The following is a 26,783-nucleotide window of genomic DNA, read 5'->3' on the forward strand; positions in this document are numbered from 1 at the left end:
GCTGACAGTAACGTGAAAGAGGACATTCACACTGATTTGGATTTTTTTGAGATAATTGAGGGTGCGTGGTGGGAATCATTCAGATTTTGTTTTTTGGGAAGGGGGGGTTAGTTTTTACATGGATAAACAGACAAACCCACAGATTTGTTACATATTTATTGAATTAAAATGATTAAAACATTTTGCGAACACAAGGCACAGTGAATAAATGCTTAACACAAGATTGAGCTTTGTTACATTCTCATTTCCTTTAGGATGTTTTGCATGCACGTTTATTAAGGTAGAAAATACAAAATTTCACTCATTTCTCTTAAAATAAGGCTGCTATTCACCCTCAATATTACACCACTGCAAACCCCTTAAATGCATCTGATAAAACTCACCCCCCCCTCCCTGATTTTTATGCTTTTCTGCAAGTACAAAACAAGGAATAGTTGATCCAAAGGGGAAGATACTGTTCTCCTCCAATAAGGCACAAGTGAATACAAAAAAAGACAAACTGACAAAAAAAGTGGCCCAACGTCTTACATTTAATGGTCCTGCGGTACTGAAGACCTACTCGAGGAAACAAAGAGTAAATTCTGCTAATGCTAACTCTGCTGCGGCCGCTCAGCTGCTGGCCAGCGACTGATGGATGGGCGGCTGGAAGCACCGCACGTGCTCCACCGGCATGTTCTCCCCGTCCCCAGACTTCAGGTACTTGTTGAGAATGGCGAAGATCTCGTTGTTCAGGACTTGGAATTTGCGGATTCTGTCGACCATCTTCTTGAGAGGCTGTAGGGGAGACGGCACACGGCGGCAGTCAGTCTCATGACGACATGACTGTTTACTCATTAGATCTGGAGTCGAGCGAAATGTGTTGATCAGTCTTTAAACACCGCTGAGTTCAGCATTTGCTCAAAAACCGGTTTTCTACTGGATTTATTTACTCTCAACAGTGAGATGGTAACGACAAGACTGAGGTGTTTTTAGTGCAGAATGTGCTTGTTTCATGAAGCTACAGAGTCGCGCGGTGCCTGCGACCAGCGGCTCCATTCCTGAGTCCTTCCTCCCGACTCACCACGCTCTTGATGATCTCGTCCTTGCCGTCGTGCTTCTGCACCTTGAGGAGGTGGTAGCTGAAGTCGAGGATGTCGAAGCGCCTCTGCTGGCCCAGGAGAGCGATGATCATGCAGCCGGCCCAGTGGAGGCCGTCTCCGAAGCACTGCCTAAAGAGCATCGGCGGAGGTCAGCGTCAGGAGTTCAGGGGTCATCGGGATGTGCTGCCGGTACTCACTCCACGGTGAACTCGTGGGCTCCCACGGGGATGCAGTACACGAACTGCATGGCGCTCCAGAGGCGGTGGAACTCCACGCACTCGTCCACGTGCATCACGCCATTGCTGGGCAGCGGCCCCCGCCAGATGGGGTCCTCCAAGAAGCCCCGCACACGAGTGAGGATGACTTCGAACATGGACAGGCCGCAGCACAGCCTCTCTTTGGTCAGCAGGTCGCCCTCACGCGCGATGGCTATTTGCTGGAAGAAGGCATTCAGAACGTCAGCAGTTCTCACTCCTTTGACCATGTTGAGCTCTATTTACCAGCCACGGTAAAAAGCAACATGATATCACTTAAACTCACCCTGTAATAAAGTGTCTCAGAATGTGAAGAATAGCTGTTGCTCACCAATCAATCATATAAACAAACATCAGGCTGACTTAACTATTACTGTCCGCCTGCTCCAAATATTATTCCTCCATTATTTTCCACAGATAATCCCACATGAACCGCATGTCACAGGCTGATACAAAAAAAACATAAATCAAGACAAGATAATACCAATTTTAGTTAAGAATTTCATATTTTTTATTGTTTAAATTCAATGCTTTGTACTGTGCATGACATTCTCATAAAACAAAACAAAAACTGATTTTGTACCAGTAGGGGGAGCTTGTGTACCACCAAAGTCTGAGAAACAGACTGATTCTGGATGTGGGATGAGGAGTCATACCTGTGGGGTGCCGAGGCGCTCGATCAGGGGAACCATGTGCAGCGCGGTGTACTTCGCCTCCAAGCGCTTCATCCTGGCATCCAAACGTTCTCCCTCTACATTTAAAAAAACAGAAATAATTTAAAATGTGTGTCAGAGTCAGATCTCCTAATAAAATAAGATAATTAAACGATTCTACTCTGAATAATATTGCAGAATACACGCAGGCATGCTCAGTGAGGAACCATGGACCATTATCAAAATGCTTCCATCTCTTGACAATCCAATGTAAGAATGTGGTGTGGAATTGTGTTTTTCTTGTTACCTTTGACATGGACTCTGGGGAGAATGTTCTGGAAAGGTGCAGCATGCAGCAAATCACAGACTTCTTCCTGGGACTGAAAAGACACGACAGGATCAAAACGACAGCTGCCGACTACGTAAAAAAATCAGCATTTGCATCGAACATGGTGAACTTTAAAGGTGTGGAGGTGTTTGATGGATCATATCTGTACCAGGCTCTGTTCACTCAGCAGGCAGAACAGGAGGGCGTTGCCCACCTCCCTCAGGTTCTGGAAGCACACGGTCTTCAGCTCTGCGTACTCCACAATGTCCTTCAGCTGGTGGTGGAAAAACTCCAGAATACCTGCAGCGAGATGCGGCGACGTTACCTCAACTACCATCTGACTGCCCACCTGTCAGACACACACTGAACACGACCGCATTGTTCCACTGCTGGGTTCTTCCCTTCCTCAGACTCTGTGATTACTTTACCATGTAATGACCCCTGTGTCATGTCGGTCACCACGAAAGGCAACCGGCAGGAGGATCACTCCATGTTAACCTACCCGGGGAGCCATACTCGTGGCGGGGAAGCCTGCAAATCTTGGGCATCACCTCCATCAGGGTCTTCACATACTGCATTATGGTGCCCTGGAGCTACAGAAAGAGAAAAGAGGCGTTCATTATTAATTCAAGCAGATCACTACATAGAGTTTAACCTTGCCAAATCCAGCTTCACACATTCGCAAAATGCTTTTTTTCTTTCTTTCTATAGTGTATCAGATAAACCAGCCTCCGATAGCGTGTCACGGCTCCTCTAAACACCTACCAGGCTTTTGACGACCTTCAGCAGCTCCTCCATCACCACAGCGATGCCTTGGTAGCCCAGCAGCCTGCACATGACTTTGATGTGAGGGGGGCCAAGAAAGTTCCTGTAGGAGCCGAATATGCTGCTGTAGGCCAGGTTCAAGGTCTGCAGGCAGAAAAACACACGGGGCACAATAAACGCAGACAATAAATACAGTGACTGCAATCAGGAGGGGCAGGGCAACATGGGGATGATATGAAACAAACAAAAAAGCTTCTGCAGACTTAATAATGCTCATCACTATTTACATTTGCACAGGTACAGTATATTGACAATTGGTTTATTCTGTGCATGAAGGTTTGTAAGAGTAAATTGCAGTGACAAGGCCACAACACTCCCTTACTCGTTCAATAAACAAAATAAGGATCGACATATCCTCAGACTTATTTTTCCCTAAACGGAATTGATCACCTGAGAAACACTGATATAAACATAATAATCTTCAAAGGCACGTCAACCAAGGAAACAGAACGGAAAGAGTTTCACAAAAAGGTAAAGATAAATAAATTACTGGATGGAATCTAATCATTTCTGACAGCCTCGCCTCAAGTGAAGTTGAAAATTACAAAATCACCAACTATCAACCCTGAACATGTCTGTGAAGACCTCCTGACTGTCAAGATGGCAGTTTTCCCCATTACCAGCCCACACAGTGAAATGTTTTTATGTCACGATGGTGTCAGGATCTCATTAAAGTCTTCATCAACTCTAAATCTTCATCCTTAGTTTTAAAGGAAAGGCCAGCAAGCTGATTAATTAATCCCGTAACTGAGTGAATTTCACATGCAGCAGCATTAAACTTTCAGGTGTTTTGTTTGCAGTGTTTTTGCAGACAGCAGCGCCGCTTCACAGTAATCTTTCTATTTTCCATTTCGGTGATTCCGAGAGTTTCATCGAAACATGAATCTGTGCCGCATTAGAACAGTCCTCCGGGGTCTACCGAAAAAGTTCCAGTAAATTATATGACAATCTGTCCATCAGTTGTTGAGGGACCCTGCTGGACAGATGGAGCCGCAGACTGATGCTCGCCAAAGTCACGGTGCAGACGCCGCTACTGGGAGACCGTGAGCCGAAGGTCATGATGCAAACTGATGAGCCACGTCACTGTGACCTCTCAGAATAACTGTCACAGCGAAAAGAAAAAAATTGGAAAGAAAACTTTTAATCCACCATGTGGAAACAAATTGGCTGCACTGTGCACCGGCTCCGTCTCACCATCTGAGCCGCTGGTGCCGCTTTAATCCCGCCGCACTCCCTCTAGTGTGACACGCTGATCGCTGCTTCAGTCCCGAGGCTGAAAACCCACGAGGCACAGCAGCAGCGCCCGGCGCCGCAGCTCTTCATGCAGCCACACTGCAATAGATGTTAAAATGACCGAGTAGCAGCAGCAGCGCTGGATAAGCGGGCTGAAACGCTTCCGACTCCGCAGATTTACCACGTGCCTCCAGTAAGTATGACTCCTATTCCTTTTTCATCAAAAATAAAAGATGCACTAATGATGACTTGTTGCAAAGACAACTGCTTTTCTTACTGCAGCTTAATGCAACAAAATGAAAAGAAGAATAGTATTCTAAAAGATTAATTATATATCATAATGTACCACCTTCTATGCATTGATCAGGAGTGTAAAAATCATACAAAGAATTTAAAAGAACATTTCAATTTTTTTTTTTTTTTTGTTATTTCATGCAAGTAAATTCGAATGAGGGTTTGGGTTAAAATATGACACATCTGAGTACCACACCTCTGCAGCAGTCTTGAGAGAACAAGGTGAACACATAATTTCCCCCACTCAATCACTAACTGAACTATAGAAAGTAGGAAAAAAAAAAGATTTAATTTAGGCAAACAGCTGAAGTTCAACACCACAGATTATACCGTCTGCTATGAACCTGCTCTTCTGTGTTACGGCTTTGCACTCAGTATGGGTTAACCGGATCCATGTTTTTAAGAAGTAGCTCTCCAATGAAAGCCGAGGATGCTGCGTCTCAACAGCTGGAGGCTGACAGATCATCACCTGTCATGTAACAGGTGATGAGTGGCGTGAGCCTCCTCAGAAATCCTCCTGCATTATGTAATTGACTCAGCATCTGCACATACGCTCAGCTCCCTCTCACCGCTCCACTTTGTCCCAGATAATCCCTCATACAATGCTTATTATCCTTTCATAATGCCCCCCCACCCATTCCTCATGCTTCGCAGAGAGTGAGGGGAGAGAGACATTTCACGTAAACTGTGTTTATCTGTCAGAGAATTAAGGACGCACTCGGGACACAAAGAGGAGATTTGACATTTTTGTTGAGAGGGAAACTAAAATCAGCCACAATCTCTTTGTCAGCAGCCTTTGTTCTCTGTAAGTCAACTTTATAGTCAATTTTCATCATAGTGTTTTGTATTCAATGTCGACCTTCATGAACCGATTTCATCTTCAGTCTTCTCCAGTCTTTGATTTCCCATCTTTCATTTCATTCATCCGTCTTTTTCATCACGTCTTTAGTGTCCAGCTTTTTTATCTTCAGTCTTTGATCTCGTGTGGTTTTAGTCTTTATTTTCAAAATGTGGAGAAATAAAAGGAAGTAAATCACCTCTCAGAGTGTTTTTTTCCTCAACTTATTCAAAGAGTTTATTTTCTTTTAGGAACTGGAAGTCAGGAGGAAAAACAAATCGAGGTTAATTTGCGTTGGTCAGTCACTCTTATCTTGTTTCTTTTCACCCAGTGGCTGTGAAACAATTTATTCACTGAAGATAATAAAAGTAGCCTTGAACTTTGACAACCACACCTGCTCGCGTTGCGCCGGCTTGACGACTGCTTTGCCCCGCAGGTCGCCATGATGGGAATCGCGGTCTACAACATCTCCACCACCTCGGCCAAGGTCAGCTGGCCGTCGTCGCCCAGCTGCCTCGACACCTTCTACAGCGTCATGTACGACCCCAACTGGAACAGCCTCTTTCTGGGCTACAAGCGCAAGAACTTCATGCACGAGGAGCGCATCCCCGTCAGCCAGACCAGCACACACCTGGCCAACCTGGCCCCCCAGACCGCCTACTTCCTGTGCGTGACGTGCCAGGCCGCCAACCCGGTGCGAGACCAGTGTCAGGTGTTCAGCACTCTGAGCGAGAGCGGCGAGGGCCACGACCGGGCCGGCTGGGAGCTCGCCATGGGCGTGTGGCTGACCTGCTGCATTCTGCTCCTGGTCATCGCCGGCATCCTGCTGTGGGGGTGTCTTCACACCATCTGCACGCTTCCGGGCCAGGTCAACAACGGCTGCCCGGTGGTGGCCGGCTCCACCCGGCAGGACGCGCCCGGATCCGGACGGCTCTACGCCCCCAGGGCGAGCGAGGACAACGCCAAGCGCGGCGCCATCATGCAGCCGCCTCGCCTTTCGGCACAGCCCAGCGGCCACATAATTACCCAAGACCATGAGCTGAGGACGCTCGCTAAGCTGTCTGGCAGCGAGCCAGCATGAATCACCGGGATTAAGGTCACCGCGGCATTGTTCCACACCAACCAAATAGTCACCAAGTATTCCTGTCCACTGACTAAAACCTGTTTGTATTTAAGAGAAGACTACAAAGAAGTAGAAAAAGACTGATTCCTGCACTTTAGCATTAAACGGCAGATGTTTTGAATCTATAGAAACTGTTCCATTAAATATGAATATTCTATACGAGAAACTCACAAAGGGGCTTTCTGATGTCTGTGTTCTTGTAAAACACTGCACGACAACATTTTCTGTTCACGAGTTCCCCCTCCTTTCTATTCCTCAGACATATTTTGGTAATAAGTGTCAGTTGGTCGGTCATGTCTGATCAGATCATGGGACAATTCCTCAAAAAAAAAAAAAAAAAAAAGAATCCTCTCCACAGACAGTGAGGCTGGAAAAAGGTTTTTCCCTGCGAGTGATAATGAAGGGTGCTGACCTTAGAGCCATACAGATACTGAGGTTGAGCGTTGGGTGGTTTATCCCTCTGGAACTCCTGAGAGAAAGGCAGGACGGTGCGCACAAACCTGCAGGCAAAAACAAAAAAAAAAAACACAAATAAGTGCTCCACGACCATAATTCTCACTTATTTATGATTTGTTGGAACACTTTTAGAATCCTAGCCTACTGAATTGAACTAAAGGACTGTCTTGATTCACCCGACACACACCTGCAGGTGAGATTAGCATAAATCCATCCATCCTCATGTTGGATGAATCAGAGATGACCTCTCATTGTAAGATCTATTCATGTCTGCTTGACGTCTGACCGCCGATCAAAACATTGTTGTGGTGAGCGTCATTTAACATCAAACATGCCCAGATCCTGCCACTCAGCCTACAATTGTATGTTCCTTCATTTAAAAAAAGGTAAACTATTATATTTATTTATTTTTTGCTACATACGTAATATACCAAGCATAAACTTGCTCACAGGTTGTTTTTCATACTGAAATGATTCAGACACTTTGCATGCTGGCTGTGGTTGCTGTCATCCCAGAGGAGAGTTCACACCAAGGGGCGGAAATGTGTTCACTCTAAACAGCTTGGCACTGCTGTGCGGTGACCATGACAACACCCCCCACAAAAAAAAATGACCAGCTCACCATCAAGGTCAAGAAAGTCTCAAAGTCAAAGGTTTGAAAACTACAGTGAAAAAATAAAGGATGCCTTCAACAAACCAGAACAATAACACAAAAACAATCCTGTCGGACTGCTGTGTTTTAAAGACTATCAACGTTTTCTGTATTAGTATTTAAACTGGTTAATTATGACATGTTAATGGGGCCCCCTGCTGGGGATCACAGCTGATGCTACCTGTGTGTGCCAAGTGTGTCATAATCCGCTGTTGCAGCAGCTGTGCTGCACATGATTTCGTGACGTTCACCTGAACTCATCCAACAGCGAGTCTTAGTGAATATTTTCTGTTATAGCTCCATCGAAGTAGAAAAAAGGTTCCCTGGCATGTCTGAGCAAACTCACACACCTGTTGGTTGAACCGTTGTAGCAGTAGTTGGGCAGGAAGTCGTAGTTGAGCTCCCAGAAGACGTGCAGCGTGATGCGGCCGTACGGGGCGGACACGTTGTGGTTGGCCTCGCGGAACATGGCGTCCAGGCTGTCCAGGGTCAAGAACTTACTGAGGAGCTTGTGTGTCATGCGGTTGATCTCGAGAAGACCTTCCAGTTCCTTTTGACCAGCGAGACACAGAAAAATATCTTTACCCATTTCGTCTCAGCAGGACTCCTTTCCGAAGGCTGGACTGAATAGAGAATACGCACCATGATTGAGGTGAGGTCCTCGCTCTCAAAGCGATTGATGGCCAGCTCCAGAGACTTGTACAGAGCGGCTGAAACCCTCTGAGTGATGAGCCGGTTCAGGTCAATGGAGCGGCCCAGGAGCTGTGGAGATCACGGCCGGTCAGTGACACGAAGGCCAGAGCACTGAGGGAAGGAAACGCTCGGCGGTCGCAGCGCGTACCTGGACGTGGCGCTGCTTCAGCAGAGTCTCGTAGCGGTTGGAGGCAGGCCAGGGAATGTTGTCCCCGAGATTCTTACAGTCCGCTCTCAAGCGTTTGTCAAGCAGAAGGCTAAGAGTTGAGCAGAAAAGACAAGTCAGTTCAGTACTTCAGGTCTTTTTAACTTTTTTTTTTCCTCAGCCAGACAGATTCTCCATTAATGTTAATTAAATTTTTTAAAACTCTCCCAACTACTGATAAACAGTGCACTGATCAGTCTTCTCTGCCCGTTTGTTTACTTGTATTCACAATAAGCTGAATTAGGCTGCTACACAGGTGTCTGCTTCCGCCACGAAACTGAGGGAATAAATTCACGAAACCACCTGATTTGCTCCATTTGAACCATTACTTAAGCTTCAACACTCAGATAACATGTTTTTCATTTCATGTTCCACTTGCGTACATTTATGTCAACAGTATGTGTTGTGATGAGTAACCAGTGTAACTAAAGAGCCCCACGGATAACACACAAGGTCAGCTATTTTTTTTTATAAACTATTTTTCTGATTTCTGTCATTTTGTATATTGTTTGTTCACAATGCATCCCTCATCTTGTGACAGTGAGATTATTTCATAGTGGATGATTAGTATCACTGGGTGGTCATTTGGTTTCCCTGTATTCTTTTTTTGAATGATTTTGGAGCTTCCGATCCTCTGAAGCTCTGGGCCTGTGCCCAGTAGGATTGTACAATCCTCTTTCCATGGAGTCACTGGGCCACACTACTCAAAACTGCCACTGATGGGGTATTAATACCTTCCAGCTAGAATCTTGTAGTAGCCAAAAATCTGGTCCGCCAGCTTGTAGACAAACTGATCGAAGCACAAGTTGACCTGAAATAACAACATAGGTTCAAATTAACATGCATGTATGTCATAAATATACATTTCAATCCGTGATGGATAATTCATAATTTACTATATAAGCAGTTACGTAACGGCTACAAATACAGCTCATATGACGGACATTTAACTGAGATTAATAAGGTACAAAAACAAAAAACACACACTGTCTGTTCTAAACAGTCTCCACATGTAAACATTTAAAATGGTCAGAAGGGTCGATATATTTCACGTGGCAAACGGAGCAAACTGAATTGATTACCTCGGCTTCTATCTCATCGTAGAGGAACTGCTTCTTGAATTTGGTCAGGGCGTAGTGCGCGCTGTCGTTGTATAAATCCAGGGGATACAGCACGTACCTGCAGAAGAAAAAAAAACATGAAACACGTCCCAAAGTACCTTATTTTGGATTTAAGAGTCCCTACAAGTACAAATTTAAAAGTTACAGTTTGCGTTAATTGTGCCATACACGATTAATCTGAAAATGTAAAAAATGAAAAGAATCTTACAACTTCTGGAAAAACAGTTAAATACAAGGCCCGTTTGTTTGATTTAAGTCAATAGTTTTCAGCATTTCAGTAAATTTGGGCAGACAGTTGAAGAATTACAGCACTTGTGGCTCATGCCAGTTGAATGTGCTTAATGGCTTATGTAAAAACCTGCCTGGTATCAACATAATCCCGCTGCAAAGATTTAAAACAGACATGGAAACGTTCACAACTAATCCCAATTTTGGGGATTTTACCCGGGTCCCTTTTTCCAAAAAGTGAAAGCAAAGTAGAGAAATGCCTCTGGCCAGTCACACCGCCTTGTCTCTATGTAGTCTACTAGAATAGAACAAACGTTTCTGTCTGGGGCCAATATATTAATAGAATATTTGTGTGTCTGATACTGCATTTCAGGTTTGTGCAAACAGATTTGTCTGTGCACAGCAATAACATTACAAGTACGCACAAATCTTGTGAGTACTGAGGAAAAGATCCCAGATATCCATCAGAGTTGATGGAAAGAAGAATTATCTCAATGAAGACATTATTTACTCCATCATCGATGCTTCCTTGGTCTCCAGGATGTGATCAGTGAGGATCCACGGCATGGACATCTCGATGGGGAACTGGATCCTGCGTCCCATGGTGAGCTCCAGGAAAAACTCCCTGAACCAGAGCTGGGAAAGGTCACAGCACTGCTGCAGGGTCTCTGCGTGGAGGTGACAGAGGGGGTCAAACCAGATGTGGGATAAAGTCCCAAGTCCCCGTACGAATAAATAAAGCTGCTGCAGCGCATTCATACGACCCTCATCAACCACGGAGTGGAGCCGATGTTTCAAGCTTACCACTGAAATTCAGCAGGTGCGTGTAAAAGAAGGACTCGCGGTGAAACTTCTCTATGTCCAGGATGGTGGGGCCCTCAAGGCTGCTGCGCAGGGTCTTCTTCGAGCCACTCTTGTCGGCAATAAGAGACTCCAGCATGGTCCTGACCATGTAGAGCTGTGTGCACAAAACAACAAGCGTGAAGATAACCTTTCGGAGCTAAACACAACACACTTTCTGCATCCTGCAAGTCAGAGAAGACTGTTGCTTCATCATAAATGTTTATCATCTTCATCTTTGACAACTGAACACCTTTCAGGATAATTACGGTGAGTCAGCACAGAGGTAGTTTAGACAAGCTCCACAACAATGCAGCCGGAAAATAAATTATCTCTGGATGGGTCTTGTGCCAATTCTCATGCACATGCCCACGCACACACACACACACGAGAAGCGAAGAGTTAAAGAAAATAGGTTGGTTTATGAAGAAGCGCAGATCTTCTTTATCCCACCGGTAATGTAAATGTAATGCAAAGCAAGCCTGATGTTAAGGCTGGCATGCAGTGTGAATGAGATGGACTGGGGTGAAAATTATAGGAGAGCTTTCACCTGGGTGCTGGATGGACCCACAGCGCGACGGGGAACCTTGATGTCAAAGCCACCCTTCGGATCCTTCTCTCCGCGGAGAGCGGGGTCGTTGTGGGGCTCCCGCCCAGTCTCCCAGTCGCAGACGGTCTTCCGGATGGCCTGGAGGACACTGCAGACAGAAGACAGTGCAGCAACTCAAATAAAATACTGCTATTAATCACTTGTCAATGGGGACAACCATGAGGAAAATGAAAAAACACTGGAGCTTGTGATCATTTTGCTTTGGGCCTAAGAGAAACAATACAGTTCTGTTTCTTCACTGACGCTTACTGAAGACAGTAAGCCATGTGACAACATACACACTTCAAATACTCACAACAGAAATTGCCTTTGAGAAATACAAATAAAATCGTTTCTTTAAACAAAACTAAAAAGATTTTCTGGATAGTAAATAAAATATTAGTTTTCTTCAGTCAATGACCAAAGTACAGTTGACCCTTTAAGTATCTTATTTACAGATTGCTCTCCTTTCCTTCAAGCTGGATAGCTGGTTGCCAATCATTCAACTGATCTCGTAAATGCAAAACAGCAGCTAGCAAGAAGCTGAGGCTGGTGGTAAATTACAAGCACCGATGCTGTAAGTTCATAGGCTATGAGAAGTAAAAAAACAAGACTAGTAGAAACTGATCAGTGAAAATAAAGAGAGTTTTTCAATAGGAACAACCCACAGCTCTTCATTTATTCTTTTTTTTCTTGGCCAGTCAAAGCACAGTAGTAGGTAGCAAGAAAATGAGACAAGTGTCAAATTACGAGCTCCGATGCGGTATATTTACAGGCACTGACAAACTAGAAGGAAATATGGTTTTAGGAAGAAGTAACTTTAAATACACCACAGCTTAAACAGCTTGTTTCACAAAAATGGTGACTGGCTCCACAGAAAGCCAATCAATGGCCCACAAAGCTTCAGGCCAAGTGTGAATCATGAAACTCTCCTTTATTTTAATATATGGATTACAAATCAAAGTTTAAGTTCCTTTAATGTGCATATTTCACTGTCATGTGAGCCTTTCTGAGCGTGCTGTACCGGGTCTGTACCTCTGAATGACGTTCTTCTTCTTCTTGATGGCCTGCCGAAGCGGGTCCCGCAGCGTCACCTGAGCAAAGTCCTGCAGGGCCGAGTAGATGGTGTGACGGATGGCGTGATTGAACACGCTCTCCATGCGGCCCATCAGCACCTGCAGGCCCTTGATCATGGCGATCACCTGCCAACAAGCGCAGCGCTCAGTAAGACAGGGGTCTGCTTGTTTTAAAGGAAACATTCACTGCAAATTCTAATATCATCACCGACCTCTACGAGGGCAAACTTCTCCTCGCTGGTATAGTTGTATCTGGTGGCTCTCTCATACTCCTCCGCATTATCGGGACACTCCTTGTTGGAGTACTTGTCTGTCGGGTGAACCAGCTTCCAGGAATACTGAGGGAAAAAGCCAACAGCTTTTACATCCGAAAACAACCAGGAGACATTAATACAGTAAGTGGTGCATTATCTGTTCTGTTGAATTTCCTTCCCCCTCACCACTTCCATAACATGAGCGCTCCACTGGGAGAGCAGCTGCATGCCCTGCAGGGCCAAGTCAAACAGCTTCCTGTACTCAGAGTCGGTCTTCTGTGCTTCTTGACGCCCTGACCCGGTCACCACCTACAACGACACAAACAAACACATTCTGGCTTAATGCACGCTCCAAACAACCCTGCATTATCGCAGTCCAATAGACTGAATTTCATTCACTACTTTAAACATTCCTGCCGTCAGCGCAACGGCGATACAATTTCCATGTGAATCACACTGAATTATGACCCCTGGATATCCACGGGGTCAGTCAAGACATCTGCTGAAAAGCCCGTTACGTCACCGCTGAGAGGTCAAATACCGCTCACATAAGAAAGACATGACAGGCTGAGCGTGTGCAAAAACAAAGTGCGGGCCACACCAAGTCACTCATAGTCAGAAAAAAAAAACCATAGAAATGCATCAAACACCATCTCGTTGCATTTGAACGCTGCAGCTTTCCATCCACACTCACCTCGCTGTTGCTGTAACGAGCCAGCTCGGAGATGAAGCGCATGTGATCCTCTCGGATCTGAATCATCTGCTCACAGATGTTGTACTGCGGGCTGCTGGATGTAGAAGTGCAAGTCCACCTGCAGGAGGGATTGATTTCTGGTTATCGTTGCAAACTGATTTTTTTGGTTGCAAGAGGAAGAAAGTAAAAAAAAAAAAAAAAACCCAGTCTTAAACACCACTCAGAGAAAAATTCTGTGTAATTTTTTTCATGGTTTTTCTTTAGGTGTTGTCATTCCTTCTTATTCCCTAAATGAAGAAGTGTGTTCTCTACTCACCGAGATTTGTTTTCTTCAAAGTGAGCGCTCGTCTTGATGTACCGGGACAACTCAATCTGCATGTCACCAAACAGAGGGACCACCTGGAGTTGCTGTGAAACCGGAGCACACGCGCATTATTAGTTTGATAGAAAATAGACCAAAGTGAGAGTTCGTCTCACTAAACAGTGAAAACGAAAAGAAAAGAAAAAATCCATTATTTCGAAGACAAAAAATAAAAATAGTGTATGTAAAATTTTAAAGATGATTTACGCAGGTTATATTTAAAATCAGTAGTCACAACACTGTTTGCTTCAGTCGGTTAAGAAGAGACTCACCTATCCATCGCAATTTACTGCAAATGTCTGAACGAGGCGTAAAAGTGCTGAACATGAAAATAAGTCATTGAACATCTGACAGTATTTAATGGAAAAAAGGATGGAATTTAATGTGGAAATAAAGCAATTACATACAGCTTGACTTTTTTTTTTTTTTTTATGAATGGATGCATAATGGGCTCTTCAAAAGAAATGTGCCACTATAGGAAGTTAATAAAATGACTGAATTTATTGGTCTTACTGCACATTATTTTTTACTCCTCATCTTCATCAATGCTTTTTATTTTGTATTGTGTTTGTTAAAATGAATAATTCTATAAAAATTCAGCAACATTTGAGTGACAGCGGTGCTTTGCAGAGCGCAGACCTGGTATAAAATGCAGCACAGCCCCTTCAGCTCATTCTGTCCGTACCTTAAAGAACTTGTCGATCTTGCTGAGGTTGATCCTCTTCTTAGCGTCCAGTTTGTAGATGTTGCTGCTGTTTCCGTCCATGAGGTACAGGCCGAAACCCATGACCTGAGGGAGCGGAGCAGAGTCAGACCCTCCTGCAAACCACGCTCCACTACAGCTGGTCAAACGTTGGGGGAGCACAGGCGCACGGCTTCACCCACCTTGAGAAGCATGTGTTTCTCGCTGGGAGTGAGGTACAACTTGTTCTCGTAGTAATCGACACACAGGTTGACGATGTCCGCCAGCAGCTCTTCGTATCCATTGATCACTTCAAGCTGCTGCTGCAACGACTGGCACGCAAAAACACAATAGAGGAGTGAACATGAACTCAAATTGATTTATTTTAAACACCAGCAAGTTTTCTGTGATATTATTTCACACATTCCTCATCTCATCTAGCCTGGAAGGGGATGTAGAACTAATGGGAGTGTGAAACACTTGGAAAACAAGGGGTTTAAAGTTCGCAAAACAAAAAAAAAATGAAGCCATCTTCTCAGTTTCTAACAGAATCAAAAACAGTGAATGTTTTCTATTTTATAGAGCTTTTTGTGATCGATTCTCACAACAGAGAAATCAAGACAATACCACTGCGTGTATCTGCAGACCTGCATAAGAAAACATGTCAAAAATCATGTCCGTCTGTCTATTTTCTGCCATGTGCTCCACTCAGGACCAACCTGTGTGATTTTGTTGTGGTTTGCCAGGAACATGGACAAGTTCTGAGACTCCTGGATGGAGGACGGTTCAGACATCTTTCTGAGGAACTGCGCAGCTCTGTGCAGACAGAAGAAACATTGCTTTAGTGATTTCTTCAGGAGAGCATGAGGCAAACTTATTTCATCATTCCTCATCAGACAGAGAGTGTAAAATTGTGTAATCCTTTTGAGTCTTACACAGTTAAATCAGATTCATGGCTGAAACCTCGTGCATATATTACTGTAAAGGAAAAGCAGCCGGAATGAAAATGTCCATAAATCCAACACAGACATCAAAGTAAAACAAATTACCTTGGGGTGATTCGTAAGGAATTTACAAAAATGTCAGTGTGTGTGACGGGCTTCAGAAGCACTCTACCTGCAGCCGATCGTACCTGCAGTTCTCAATTCTGATTTCACCCCTTCATACATTCTATAAACTGTTCATGAGACTTTTGCACATAACAATCCTGCAGCAATATTCCAATATGTATGTTAATACTTTCATCTCTGCAAACTGCATTAATGTGACAGCTATGTCTAAGCTTTCCTCTTCATGAACGCGAGCCGTCAAAGTACACAGCCAGACATCTGTTTTCCCTCATCTATGGAGCTAAACCACAAATGCAAGCCAGAAAAAAGCATTTAATCACTTAATAACCAGTCACCGAAACACTGAATTCCAAAAATATTTGTCCGACAAGACACACCTAGATACTCCTAATGCAGTCTTGAAACAGTCTTCCTTTATTTTTATATTTTTATTTTACTCAGACATGAATATTGTTTGTGTGCCATGTGTGGGATGGATGTTTTTTTATGCTGTAGCTATGGGAATATAAGTAAATTTGCACAGAAACTTCTAAATAGTTGTGTAGATGCTAACGCATGAAAATATTAGGATCTACATGTCTAATAAATTCTTATTTTCAATGAAGAGTTGACCTTTGGCTGCATACTAGAGACAGTAAAAGACACAAAGATTCGGGACATTCTGCAGCCCTCACAGTTTTTCTCCAAAATGTCAAACATACTTTTCTTTGATTCGCATGGAAACGCATATTTAGTATTCTCTCCCATGTTCAAACCCATAAACAAAAGATGAATGGAGGACTCCAGGTACAACAGACTGGGGTTTCTAGCTTGATGCTGCCACCTAGTGTCTGTCAGCGGTCCCGTCCGTGTGAGTGCTGAATACCGTTTGTAAGCCGAGTGGTCGTTCTTGACGCTGCACTTCATGTTCTTCAGTTCATCCAGCACGGCGAACATGTTGATGAACTTGCCCAGGGTCAGCAGGTACGCCTCGGACACAAAGTCCTTCCTGCGCTCCGTGTGACACAGACGACGCACTTCGCCACAGAAACGGTCAATAGCCGTGCGCTGGGTGCCACAAAAAGGGTCGAGAGTGAAGGTTACTGTTAAAAATAACCAATCAGAGTCCGTCACTGGCTAAACAGCTGATCGTACCTGGAAGTACATGAAATTCATCAGTTTGGTGACCTCTGGCTCCAGGACCTCCACAGTCTTCTCGTAGATCTCCACTCGGTTTGGCTGTTCATTGCATTTCACCTGAGCAAAGAGGGGAAATAAAAACTCAAATATCTAGAACAGATTTCCAGACTGATGCGCACACACGCACACACAATCTCCTCACAGAAGTTAGAATCTGTAAATGTTTTGTGACTGAATTACTCAAAGTAACGGAAATGGGAATTAAGTGGAATTCTGATCTATAAATGTGCAAAAAATTGCTAATATAAATAATTCAGAGTGTTACTAGAGTTTACCTGAGGTATTGCTCGTGAGCAGCTTCTCCAGGTATACAGCATGATGGCGTACTCCTGCCCCTCCTCCAACATGTCATTCTAGATCAACACACAACACCATCCATCCGTCACATGAGACATTTAAAGAAAAAAAAAAAGCAAAGACGGAAAAACTGTGCTTCAAAAGTGGAACACATTTGGAATACACCAAAACACATGATAACACACAGACACACCACAGCGTGCATGCACCACTGCTCCCTTTGTAAGTCATTCACTCCCAGTGGGTGGCTGGCAGAGAGGTGCATTAGTGCTTTCAAGCCACCACACAAAGTGTGTTTTGATTCAGACCCGGAGTAATTACCCCCCCACTAATTACACACAAAGCTCTGCTGTTCCCGTCATTAGATGGTCCAGAGCATCCGTTTGTCCCTGGAGATATCCACTTCTGGTCCAAACCAAACGGTGGCCGACAATTCTCTCACTAGTTCCTGTTTTTAATGACGCTTCAGCACCTTTTTGGTCCAACTCTTTATCCAATATGTCATATTTGAGTGCTCTACTTCAGCCTCTGTAAAGGTGAACGAGGCAGTTGTTAGAGGGAGGTCAAAAGCTGAGCGGCGGCTGCTGCGCTGTACCATGCTGGAGTGGACGGTGGCCTGCTCAATGTATCTGGCGATGCCGGTGACGAACGCATTTCTGTCCTCAAAGTTGGTGTTGAAGTTCGGCTGCGGGAAGACAGAAAATAAAAACGTCACACAAGTCTGTGGTGGACATGTCGCATTTAACAATGTTCACATTGAAGTCAGCTGACACTCATATTTTCCCTGGAGATGCACAACATATGATCATGGTTTCTTGAAAACATCATGTCCCTCTTAGGTGCTTGGATAGAAACATTTTTTCTTACTTTGCAAATAAGGAAACACACCAATGAATCAAGGATTGATCCTTAAAAAGATCTTCTTACCTTCCTTTTATGTTTGACGGCATTTCACAAAAAAAAATGATAATGTTGGATATTTGACGCTGGCCGTTAAAAGGACACTTTAACTTAAAAATAAAAGTAATAATGAAAAGGTCAGGTGTTATTGTTCTAGTTAAACTGAAATATGGATATGCTGCATTTGTCTTTATAATGCACACGACTCCAAATAATTTCTTTTTAAGTTTGAATGACTGTGTGTGTGTGTGTATCGCATTGCTAACTGTACCTTGACACTAATGAGGGTCACTCCAGGTTCAGGCCTTAAGGCTCAAGTCAGCTTGGAAGCTCTAATTTAAACTTTAAGTCAGTTTTACAAGGAATAAAATGTCTTTGGTGGTACTGAAATGCATCTAAATCCTTATTTTTGTGTGTTTATGATTTGTACACATACAAGAACCTAAAAAGTATATTATATATATTCAGGATTCCTTCTTAGGAAATATGGACAAGGTTTTTTTTTTCGGGTTTGTGTTCTTCTTTTAAAAAAGAGGTAGGGTGAAAGTGAGAGCCATAAAGTGTTTGATACTATAATATGATATCACGTCTTACCGATGCGATACTCTAATATGCTTCTGCATCGGCAGAGACAGGAAATAACGTTGCATACATTGTGCACACCAACGCTGAACAAGTCCACGTTTATGTGTAACAGGAACTAATAAAACAGTTGCTTCTGCGGGTGTCGGTGCCTCCAAGCAGAAGTGATCTCAGAAAAGTTCGGCAGCATGTGAAACGGCAGAGGAAGGGTCTGGAAGCGAGGCCGTCGCCGCTCACCTGATACATGACCGAGGAGGGGAGGGGCTCGATGCAGGGCTGCTGGTCCGGGAGCGGCAGCTCCTCCAGCAGGTCAACGTTGGACAGGGCATCCTCTAAAGTCACTGTCGACGCCATGCTGCTGGAAGAGAGCAAATCAATATTGTGTGAAGCTCTGACGGAGACGTCGGGATTCATGCACTGAGCGCACGTCTGGCTGAAATGTGAGGTGAGGAAGAAACTAACTAAGCAGTGCAAAGGGAAAGCAGTTCAGCTGAGGCTGATGGAAAAACTGTTATTCTTGAACAAAAAACAAAGGCAGCTGCAAAGTTATTCACCTTCATCCGAGTGGCGAGTGAGTGTGTACAACAAACGTCCGCAATTCACTCAGTCAACGTTTAGATGTTTCAATTAGAAACTGCTGAAACACATCAGTATTTGACCCTCAGGCAAAATAAAACTTTTCTGAGTGGAGTTTGCATGTTCTCCATGTATCTTCACAGACGACGCATCATGATTTCTGCTGTATTAGGGGAAGGTAAATGTTTTTCAGTCCAGTTTTCACAGGATATGTAAAGCAGCACTGTTCAATTTATTTAATGTTCTCATTTATTCAGTATCTTCTGTGAATCTCTTCATTTATGGTTCCTAAAAGTTCCCACATAAAACTACTAATATAATTGGTTTGTTTTTTGTAATTGTTAGTATTTCACATTTTCTCATTACTTACATGTCATACTTTTTCATATTTTGATATTTAAATATCAACATCAATATTAGCGCAGTGAAACAGTAGACCCTCTCTCCACTGGGAGGGCCTGAAGTCTTGGCTGCTCTAAGAATGTCAAAATTAGATATTCAAGTGTTAAAATAAAGAACAACAAGACATTACAATCTAGAACAAACTTGTTTTCACTTTAAAAGCCGTCTGCATTTGTATGTTGGTCATTCTAAAACTTGGATATTGATCATGGATTTGCAGCCACATCAGTACAACTATAAAACTATTTGGCACACTGATGGTTCTTATGTATTCACTACAAGTTTTCCCACAGATAAACCAAATAAAAAAACCTCAATAAAGTCCAAATAGATTCTAAATGTGTCAGTGAGCGGGATGCTTCGCTTGGCATTCTCACTTTGTTGCCGGCTGCTGACCGTCAGATATCACTGGCACCAAACAATCAGAAATCCCACTGCGATCAGAACGCACGGTGAGTCAGACAATGCCCAGCCGCCGAGCAGCACCAGCACAAAAGCCTGGCGGCCATCGCGTTCGCCGGATCAGGGTCTGAGGGGGTCACTGACCTCCAGCACTCCGAGGTACCACAAACAGTAAATATTTTTTACTGCTACCAAACTGAATTTAGGGATGACTTTTCATTACGGCTGTGACCAATTGTTTCCTTTTGTGACAATTTTTGGTGAAATCATCTTGTTCCAGGGTGCTATTCAGGGGTAAAGCCCATGTTAGTGTCCACACCCATTCGACTCACCGGATTATTTCAAAAATTCACCTTTTACTGAGGCTAAAGAAGCACATTAGTTAGTAAAGCTACCCAACCAGTGCAAAAACAAACAATACAAATGGCTTTCTTTACGTCTATTGGTGCAAAAACGTTTCATCAAGAAACAACTGCTGAAGACTGGCTGCTTCAGCGCGAGCCCCGACACGCTCCAGATACAGACTACTACACACAAAAATCACTGGGACCACAGCCTGCAGCACCAGGTTGTAAAAACCAGCAGTCATTTTGATATAAATGTTAAAATGATGTCTTGATGAGTTAAAGACACCTCTTGGTAGCTGTAGGGGCCAAAACTGTCCCAGCATAGGGTTCAAACTCTGTAAAGTGTAAAAATGACCAAAAAAAAAAAAAAAAAAACTGAACTACTGAGTGGAATTTTGCGGTGAAATTAACTGCTGTTGCTGTTTTCTGCAGTATTTTACAGCTTCATTAAGAGTGGTGGCAATAACTGAACAGTGAACTGAGCCACCAGTGCTGCAGCAGTGACAGCGAGCTACCTTACTGCCGGTAAAGCATCGCCGGGACGTCTCACTCACTTTGCTCCATGAGGCACTGTTAAAAAATGGGATCGTGATGATATTGCATTTAATTTCAAGTTTTGCATCAAGAAACTAGGTGCAAACTTTTTCTTAATATACTCAAACCTATTTGCTGTAAAATGAAGGGAAAATTAATACATTACAGCATTTTTGTGGTAATGGTACTGAACCTACTGGCTGCAGACCCTGCGTGACAGAATAAGACCACAGTCGACCCGAGAGCTAAACATTCAGCTGGACTCAGTCGTGCGTCTGGGAAGACGCTTCGCCCCGAATCCAAAAGGCTGAAGCAGTTCAATCGAAAGGCAACAGTCACAGTCACAACAAACTAACACTCCTGACAAAAAACGCTACGACTTTTAGAGCTGCACATGAAAATAATACAGAACGTTTTGTGGTACAATATAGTTTAAGAGGAAGGGTTATGTATGACACAGAAGAGACAGGAAGAAAGTATTGCGGCCTTGAAACGTAACGAAGCAGCAGCTGGGACCTCCTGGTACACAAACACATTTTCTCCTTATCATGAGAGGACAAACAATAACACACTATGTTTGGAATAACAATCAAGGATTTGCCAACAGCCCCCCCCCCATGCAGGCAGGCACAAATACTGAGCTGTGTTTTGTTTTTCTCTGAGGCATCTTTGTCATGTAAGAGTTTAATTCCAGTGTAAACACACTTGAATAAAGACCCACTGACTTCAAGATCCAACTCGGCAAAGCTTAAACACACAGGTGACTGGTTACAAAATATATATCTTAAGCATTTTATGCTGAAATAGGAAGTTATTTATGTGTGCGTTTAAAACAATGCTTTTAAAACAGCTCAAAAGAGTTTAGTCAAACAACTTCTTTCACCTTCTAAAACTGAAGTGTGAATATTCAAATAAAGCTGAAGCACAGGCCGGACACCGGCAATGAAATCCTGCCAAAAGAGAGAAGTATGAACCACAGCGGGCCAAACTCAGCTCGTACGGTTCACTTCAATGGTACAGCTGGACTCACGCTGAATATTCAACCTTACAAAACTGAAAGGAGTTAATGACCAATGCCTGAAAACTGTCCATTCAGGACAAAATATAGAAAACATTCCTGTTTCCATGAGGCCAGAGAGAAGTTGCAACTATTTCTCGGCATGTCGGTTAACTTTAACTAGGGAAATAAACCGTGTCCTTTTTTTAGATTTTCTTTTTTTTTTTTTTTTCTAATTTAAATAAGGAACCTCTGTGGTTTTTGCATCTGTACACAGTTCCTGTTGAGTGTGCCGTGTCAGCGGTCTCATCTTAAAACTGAAAAAAAAAGAAGAAAAAAAAAAGACAAATCAGACAATTCACTGCTCTTGAAGTGTTCATCTGGCCTGCAAGGTTACAGCAGGCCATTAAGCCGACTGCTGAATTTGCACACCATGTGTTTATAAGGCTATCTGTGTAAGTACACAGTAAGGAGCTTAATCCAGGCTGAAGCAGGTAATGCTGGAGAGCTAAACTCAAACGTAAAGTACCCACCATGCAACAGTACGGCAAGGTGACGCAATACTTTACATACCAGCTCAAGAGTGCTTTTCAACTGAGCTACATCTTACAGGAGAAGACATAACAATGAACAAAAACACATTCCCAAGAGCCAAACAGAACTGTAATCATTCAGATAAGTGGTAAAAAAGCTTTATATAAAGATATGTGGCCCAAATCAGACTTTCTACATATGATTTTTGTAAGAACAGCACAAATTCATCCTTTTTTCCAGATGAAATCCACTTTCATAAGTCCTCCTGAACCACTCATGTATCGGATCCCTTCCAACGCAACCTCAGTCTGAATGGTCTCGCCGGATGTCATCCGACTTTCACATCACTGACGTGAGACCGTCGTCACAATTCTGATCAGTAGGAGGCGATATGCATTTTCCTCGCATTTCAACGAGGGATAAAACTGTTCTGCTCACTTCCTGACCTGTTTTTTTTTTTTTTTTTTTTTTTTCCATTTGTTTGGCCATATTATCAGCAGTACAATTTCAAAATTGAAGAACGCACAGTGACACGATTACCAGTACTTAATATTTACTTGGTGTGTTGTGTGTAACGTCATGTTTTCCGTGTGTGTGGGTCGTTTCCTGTTGAAGTCTGATAGTAGCACACATTTAGATTATATCAAAACAAAAAACAACAAATCTCAGCAAAATAAATGACTGCTGTGTGAGCGAATCCTCAATTCAATCATGTATCATTTTGATACTTAACAGCTAAATTACACAATTGAAAGGTTAAAAAATGGATCCATGGATGCGAAAATTAGACAAAAATGAAGTAAATTGTTAAAGTACTTAGTTATGCTGTATAAAAATCTGACAGATTATCAAATGAGATTAAAAAGCTTTACAAACTTGTCACCTAAACTGAACAGATCAGCAATAACAGCTCTCAGAAATACAGATTAAGCTGGTGTTAAACAAATGGAGAAAAGGCTGATATGACTAAGCCCTCTTATACAACAATGAATGATGTTTTCAGGTGAACTGTAGTTGCGTTTTGGTTCTCTATTTACATGACAACGATGCTGAGAACCACTGAAAAAGCTACTGTTTTTTTAAACGGCTCCCGATGTGGAATTTTTTTACTGACTCCGTCGTAGAGTAAAGAGGGTGAAATGCAATTTTGTGAAAATGCTTGGGCTCCATCTACCTGTAGACAGTATGCAGGCAAATGGCCAGATAAAAAGAAAAAAGAAAGAAAGAGAAAGTTAAATTGTTTTGACAGTTTTTCTGAGGGGGTGACTGTATACACAAAACAGAAACGCTGTAAGATTGGCAGGACGACCAATCTACCAACCGAGAAGCAGTCACCCACACCAGACTGGCAGCAGCCGTTATCTTCAAACCACTGACAATAACGCTGATCCTCCGAGCACAGCTGGATGCGCATGTTCGACAGCGATAACCAATGCAGGCCGTGGTTCATATGTGTGGAACTCAAACAGTTATAATGAAAATGTATTTCCTCTAGCAACATGAGTCTAAATCAAAAACAAAAAAAGTCCAGCCAGCAGATAACACTCTGAAACAACAACTTCCTGTCAATGAAGGCGAGATGAAAAGCACACATAAGACACCATCACTGAAAGTGAGAACTTCTTGAAATCCAGAACATGAGCTCTACAAAACATTTATCTGAGAGCCTGAAGCATCATGGCAACCAGATAAACACAAACCTACTTCATGACACTTCTTCATCATCTACATGTTTTTCTACACACAGGTGTGAAAATTTACCGTTACGAAGCTCTGAGTGAAACGTGTCAGACCACAACTACCAGAAATGCAAACGGATTTTTCAAAGGTGTGCCCACAGATCAGTGCAAATGGACTGAGAATAATAATAGTTTTCTTTTGCAGTAAAATGTTTACTCTGTTACATTTAAACATGTATGTTCAGTCATTGCAGTTGGAGTGTTCCAGATATTTTTCATTTAAATCGACTTCACTTCCAGAAAGGAAACGCACGATATTTTCTTTAAAACCGTACACGCTCAAGAAGGAACCCAAAATTCAATCACAATAACTGAGTAAGTTTGTTCATCTCAAAATATCTGTCAAAATTCCTCAATTAGATCTGCTTTGTGTTTCCATGAACCTGTGACCTTGAAAAGTTGAATAAATTGTGAGAACAAAGCGATAATTGGGAACAGTAATCAAATACGTGTCGGTGGCTTGGTCTCTGTGCTGCAATACCTCCATCTCGGAAGCTGCAAAGCGCATTTGGGGCATGTACCTCAGATTAGGATCCCTGAAACAGAAACTAAACCACAGATGAACACAACACCACCACTTTCACCAAAACACTGACAGATGTGGCTTCACCTATGGTATCTTATTGCCTCATAACCCACGCTCATCAGCTCTCTCCCCACCACATTTAAAACTTCCAACACAAAAAAAAAATAGTCAGAAATTACTTTACAACAGCTGCTTTTGAAGACACAAAACACGTGAGCTTTCAATAGTTAAATAAGCATTTCATCAAATAGATCAGGCATTAGTGGTAGGCTGACAGAAAACAACCAGTGAAGAACTGACTAAAACATTTACAGATGCATATGATTTTTTCCTCTGCTAATGTTTTTTTTTTTTCTCTATGTTGTTTACCAACACTTCAAAGTTTTTTAACCACTGGACATACCTCCAGAGAGTGGATATTTTTTGTCAAACATGATAATTTTTTTGATCTTTAAATAAATTAATAACTATATTCTATATAATAGGTTTGGCACATTTAGATATAAATGCCACATTCAAGCAAAAATAAAATAAAGTAAAAACATTTGGAATATTTGAGATTACTAAAATGACTGCACCTGAACGCAACGCTAAGCCTGGAGAAAAGGCACAGGCAGGCAGCTGCAGTACACCACCACAACTTTATAAGCAGAGAGCTAAAGAGCCAATGCATAAGATACTTATTTGTAATATCCCTTTAACATTTCCCCTTTTTCTAGTGAGCAATTTCCACACCTGATGGCCACACCTCTCCAAATCTGACACCGAGCAGAGGTGGAATCCCCTGGTCCATGCGTTGCTTCTGATTGCTTGTCAAAACTACAGCTCCACAACTACGACTGATGAAAACTTCTTGTTTCTTCTGCAGAATAAACACGTTTTACTGCAGAAGCTCGACAGAGTGGATGGACCCTGAACGCACCACAAGTGCAGTCAGCCGAGTCACCTGAACACAACACGCAGAGTTAGAGTAACTCAAGCTGAGAAATAAACACTTCAATTACCGAAAAACTCACACAAACTGTCTCATATTTGACATTCCGTGACAGAATTAACTTTTTGAAGAGAATTCTCTCTTTCCCACACACACACACATACACGAACACACACACACACACACACCCCTACCTGGCGGACACACTCCTCTGCGCTCCAGGTGTTTAAACACAGCTCAAAACGCAGAAAAAGAAGAAAGAATGGCGGATAAAGGTAGTTTTTGGTTGCGTGGACGCGTCTCCTCCACCGTGCCGACCCTGCGGTGATGGTGGTTTATATTCCTGCTCCGAGCAGAGGCCTGAGATTAGTCTCCGCCCGGGCCTGCGAGCCAGGAAAACGGCTTTGCTCCCTCCGCTCTCCGAGCTAATTATTCCCCGACAACTAAAGTCCACCTCCAGCCGGACGGTTTCACAGAGTTTCGCGGCTTCGCGGAGGGGAAAAGTCCCCCGAAAGTCCCGCAACACAACTCTCTACTGTCCGTATCCCCCGCAGCCGCGGCGGAGTCATCTGGAAATAGACTCCGAAGCCAACTTTTCGATCAATCACTCACCCGGAGTAGTGCTCGGTGAGCGGGGAAGACTTGTCGAGGGAGCCCGCCGCCGGTCCGTGGATCCCGGGGAAGTTTGGACAACTTGGTCGGAGTGTGGGTGAGTTTCCTCCCTCCTGCCGCCGCCGCCGCCGTCCACAGGAATCTTTTCCCTGCTCGGCGTTATTATCATGGGCGGGGGAGAAAAGTCGAGCTGGGAGTTCCTGTCCCTCAAACAGGGAAACTCAACAGGAAACTGGGTTGCGGGCTGCGGTGCTGGAGTCCTCCGCTAGGGCTCGGCCGGGAGGTGGAGGATTATCAAGGTGCTGCCGGAGGAATGCAACCTGTGGAGGGTATGGAGGGTGGAGAGTGCCACACAACGCCAGGGGCGGATCCAGAGAGGGGGCGTCCGGGGACACACCCTTAGATTCAAAGCTGTTTTTTAATGTCTCTTCCTTTTTCCTTTTTATTACTGGACATATTTTCAGTTTATATTTGCATTAAAGATTTCAGTATACCTTATACACTGTATAATGATAAAGCTTTTCTGATTCTGATTCTACAGTTTTGTTGATAAACACAAAATTCAAGGTTCTCAAACATATTAGATAAATGCAATATAACCCCTCATGTTCTGCTCCAAAAAAGGCCCATTACAGATACATACAAATTAACTTGATTTGGTACGAAAACTAACA

General features: G+C 43.3%; 2 protein-coding genes across 3 annotated transcripts; one reads left to right on the forward strand and one right to left on the reverse strand.

The window, feature by feature from the left end:
• Positions 1–139: 139 nt before the first annotated feature.
• On the reverse strand, positions 140–26,380 carry cyfip1 (cytoplasmic FMR1 interacting protein 1). 2 transcript variants are annotated; one of them, XM_030082817.1, is made up of 31 exons: positions 26,110–26,378; positions 18,744–18,864; positions 17,620–17,709; positions 17,003–17,080; positions 16,683–16,784; positions 16,414–16,595; positions 15,198–15,294; positions 14,682–14,810; positions 14,482–14,586; positions 13,752–13,843; positions 13,436–13,553; positions 12,928–13,050; positions 12,700–12,825; positions 12,447–12,613; positions 11,373–11,520; positions 10,787–10,940; positions 10,494–10,650; positions 9,716–9,812; positions 9,368–9,444; positions 8,577–8,685; positions 8,378–8,497; positions 8,086–8,285; positions 7,040–7,127; positions 3,080–3,223; positions 2,817–2,907; positions 2,484–2,614; positions 2,294–2,366; positions 1,990–2,084; positions 1,277–1,515; positions 1,061–1,208; positions 140–774 (listed from the first exon to the last, which is right to left on the reverse strand). In XM_030082817.1, the coding sequence occupies exons 2-31, from the start codon at positions 18,858–18,860 to the stop codon at positions 610–612; spliced, it is 3,762 nt and encodes a 1,253-aa protein (XP_029938677.1). In that variant the 5' UTR covers positions 18,861–18,864; positions 26,110–26,378; the 3' UTR covers positions 140–609. The 2 variants fall into 2 exon arrangements, with proteins under 2 accessions (XP_029938677.1, XP_029938676.1); XM_030082816.1 differs by having other exon boundaries at positions 610–774; positions 18,744–18,861; positions 26,110–26,380.
• fndc9 (fibronectin type III domain containing 9) lies at positions 5,950–6,640 on the forward strand. The gene has a single exon (XM_030082820.1). It carries the CDS (start codon positions 5,950–5,952, stop codon positions 6,583–6,585), a length of 636 nt encoding a protein of 211 aa, XP_029938680.1. The 3' UTR covers positions 6,586–6,640.
• Positions 26,381–26,783: the final 403 nt, after the last annotated feature.

Source organism: Salarias fasciatus, chromosome 23 (genome assembly GCF_902148845.1).
Source record: "Salarias fasciatus chromosome 23, fSalaFa1.1, whole genome shotgun sequence".
Classification (NCBI taxonomy): domain Eukaryota; kingdom Metazoa; phylum Chordata; class Actinopteri; order Blenniiformes; family Blenniidae; genus Salarias; species Salarias fasciatus.

Bases quoted from the DNA above. Each gene is read 5' to 3' on its own strand.
- fndc9 (XM_030082820.1), top strand. From the start codon at position 5,950: ATGGGAATCGCGGTCTACAACATCTCCACCACCTCGGCCAAGGTCAGC.
- cyfip1 (XM_030082817.1), bottom strand. From the start codon at position 18,860: ATGGCGTCGACAGTGACTTTAGAGGATGCCCTGTCCAACGTTGACCTG. The intron at 13,554-13,751 runs GTGAGTAGAGAA...TCCCTCCTGCAG, and splicing joins TTTGAAGAAAACAAATCTCG to GTGGACTTGCACTTCTACAT. The intron at 2,367-2,483 runs GTACAGATATGA...GTGTCTTTTCAG, and splicing joins TGCTGAGTGAACAGAGCCTG to TCCCAGGAAGAAGTCTGTGA.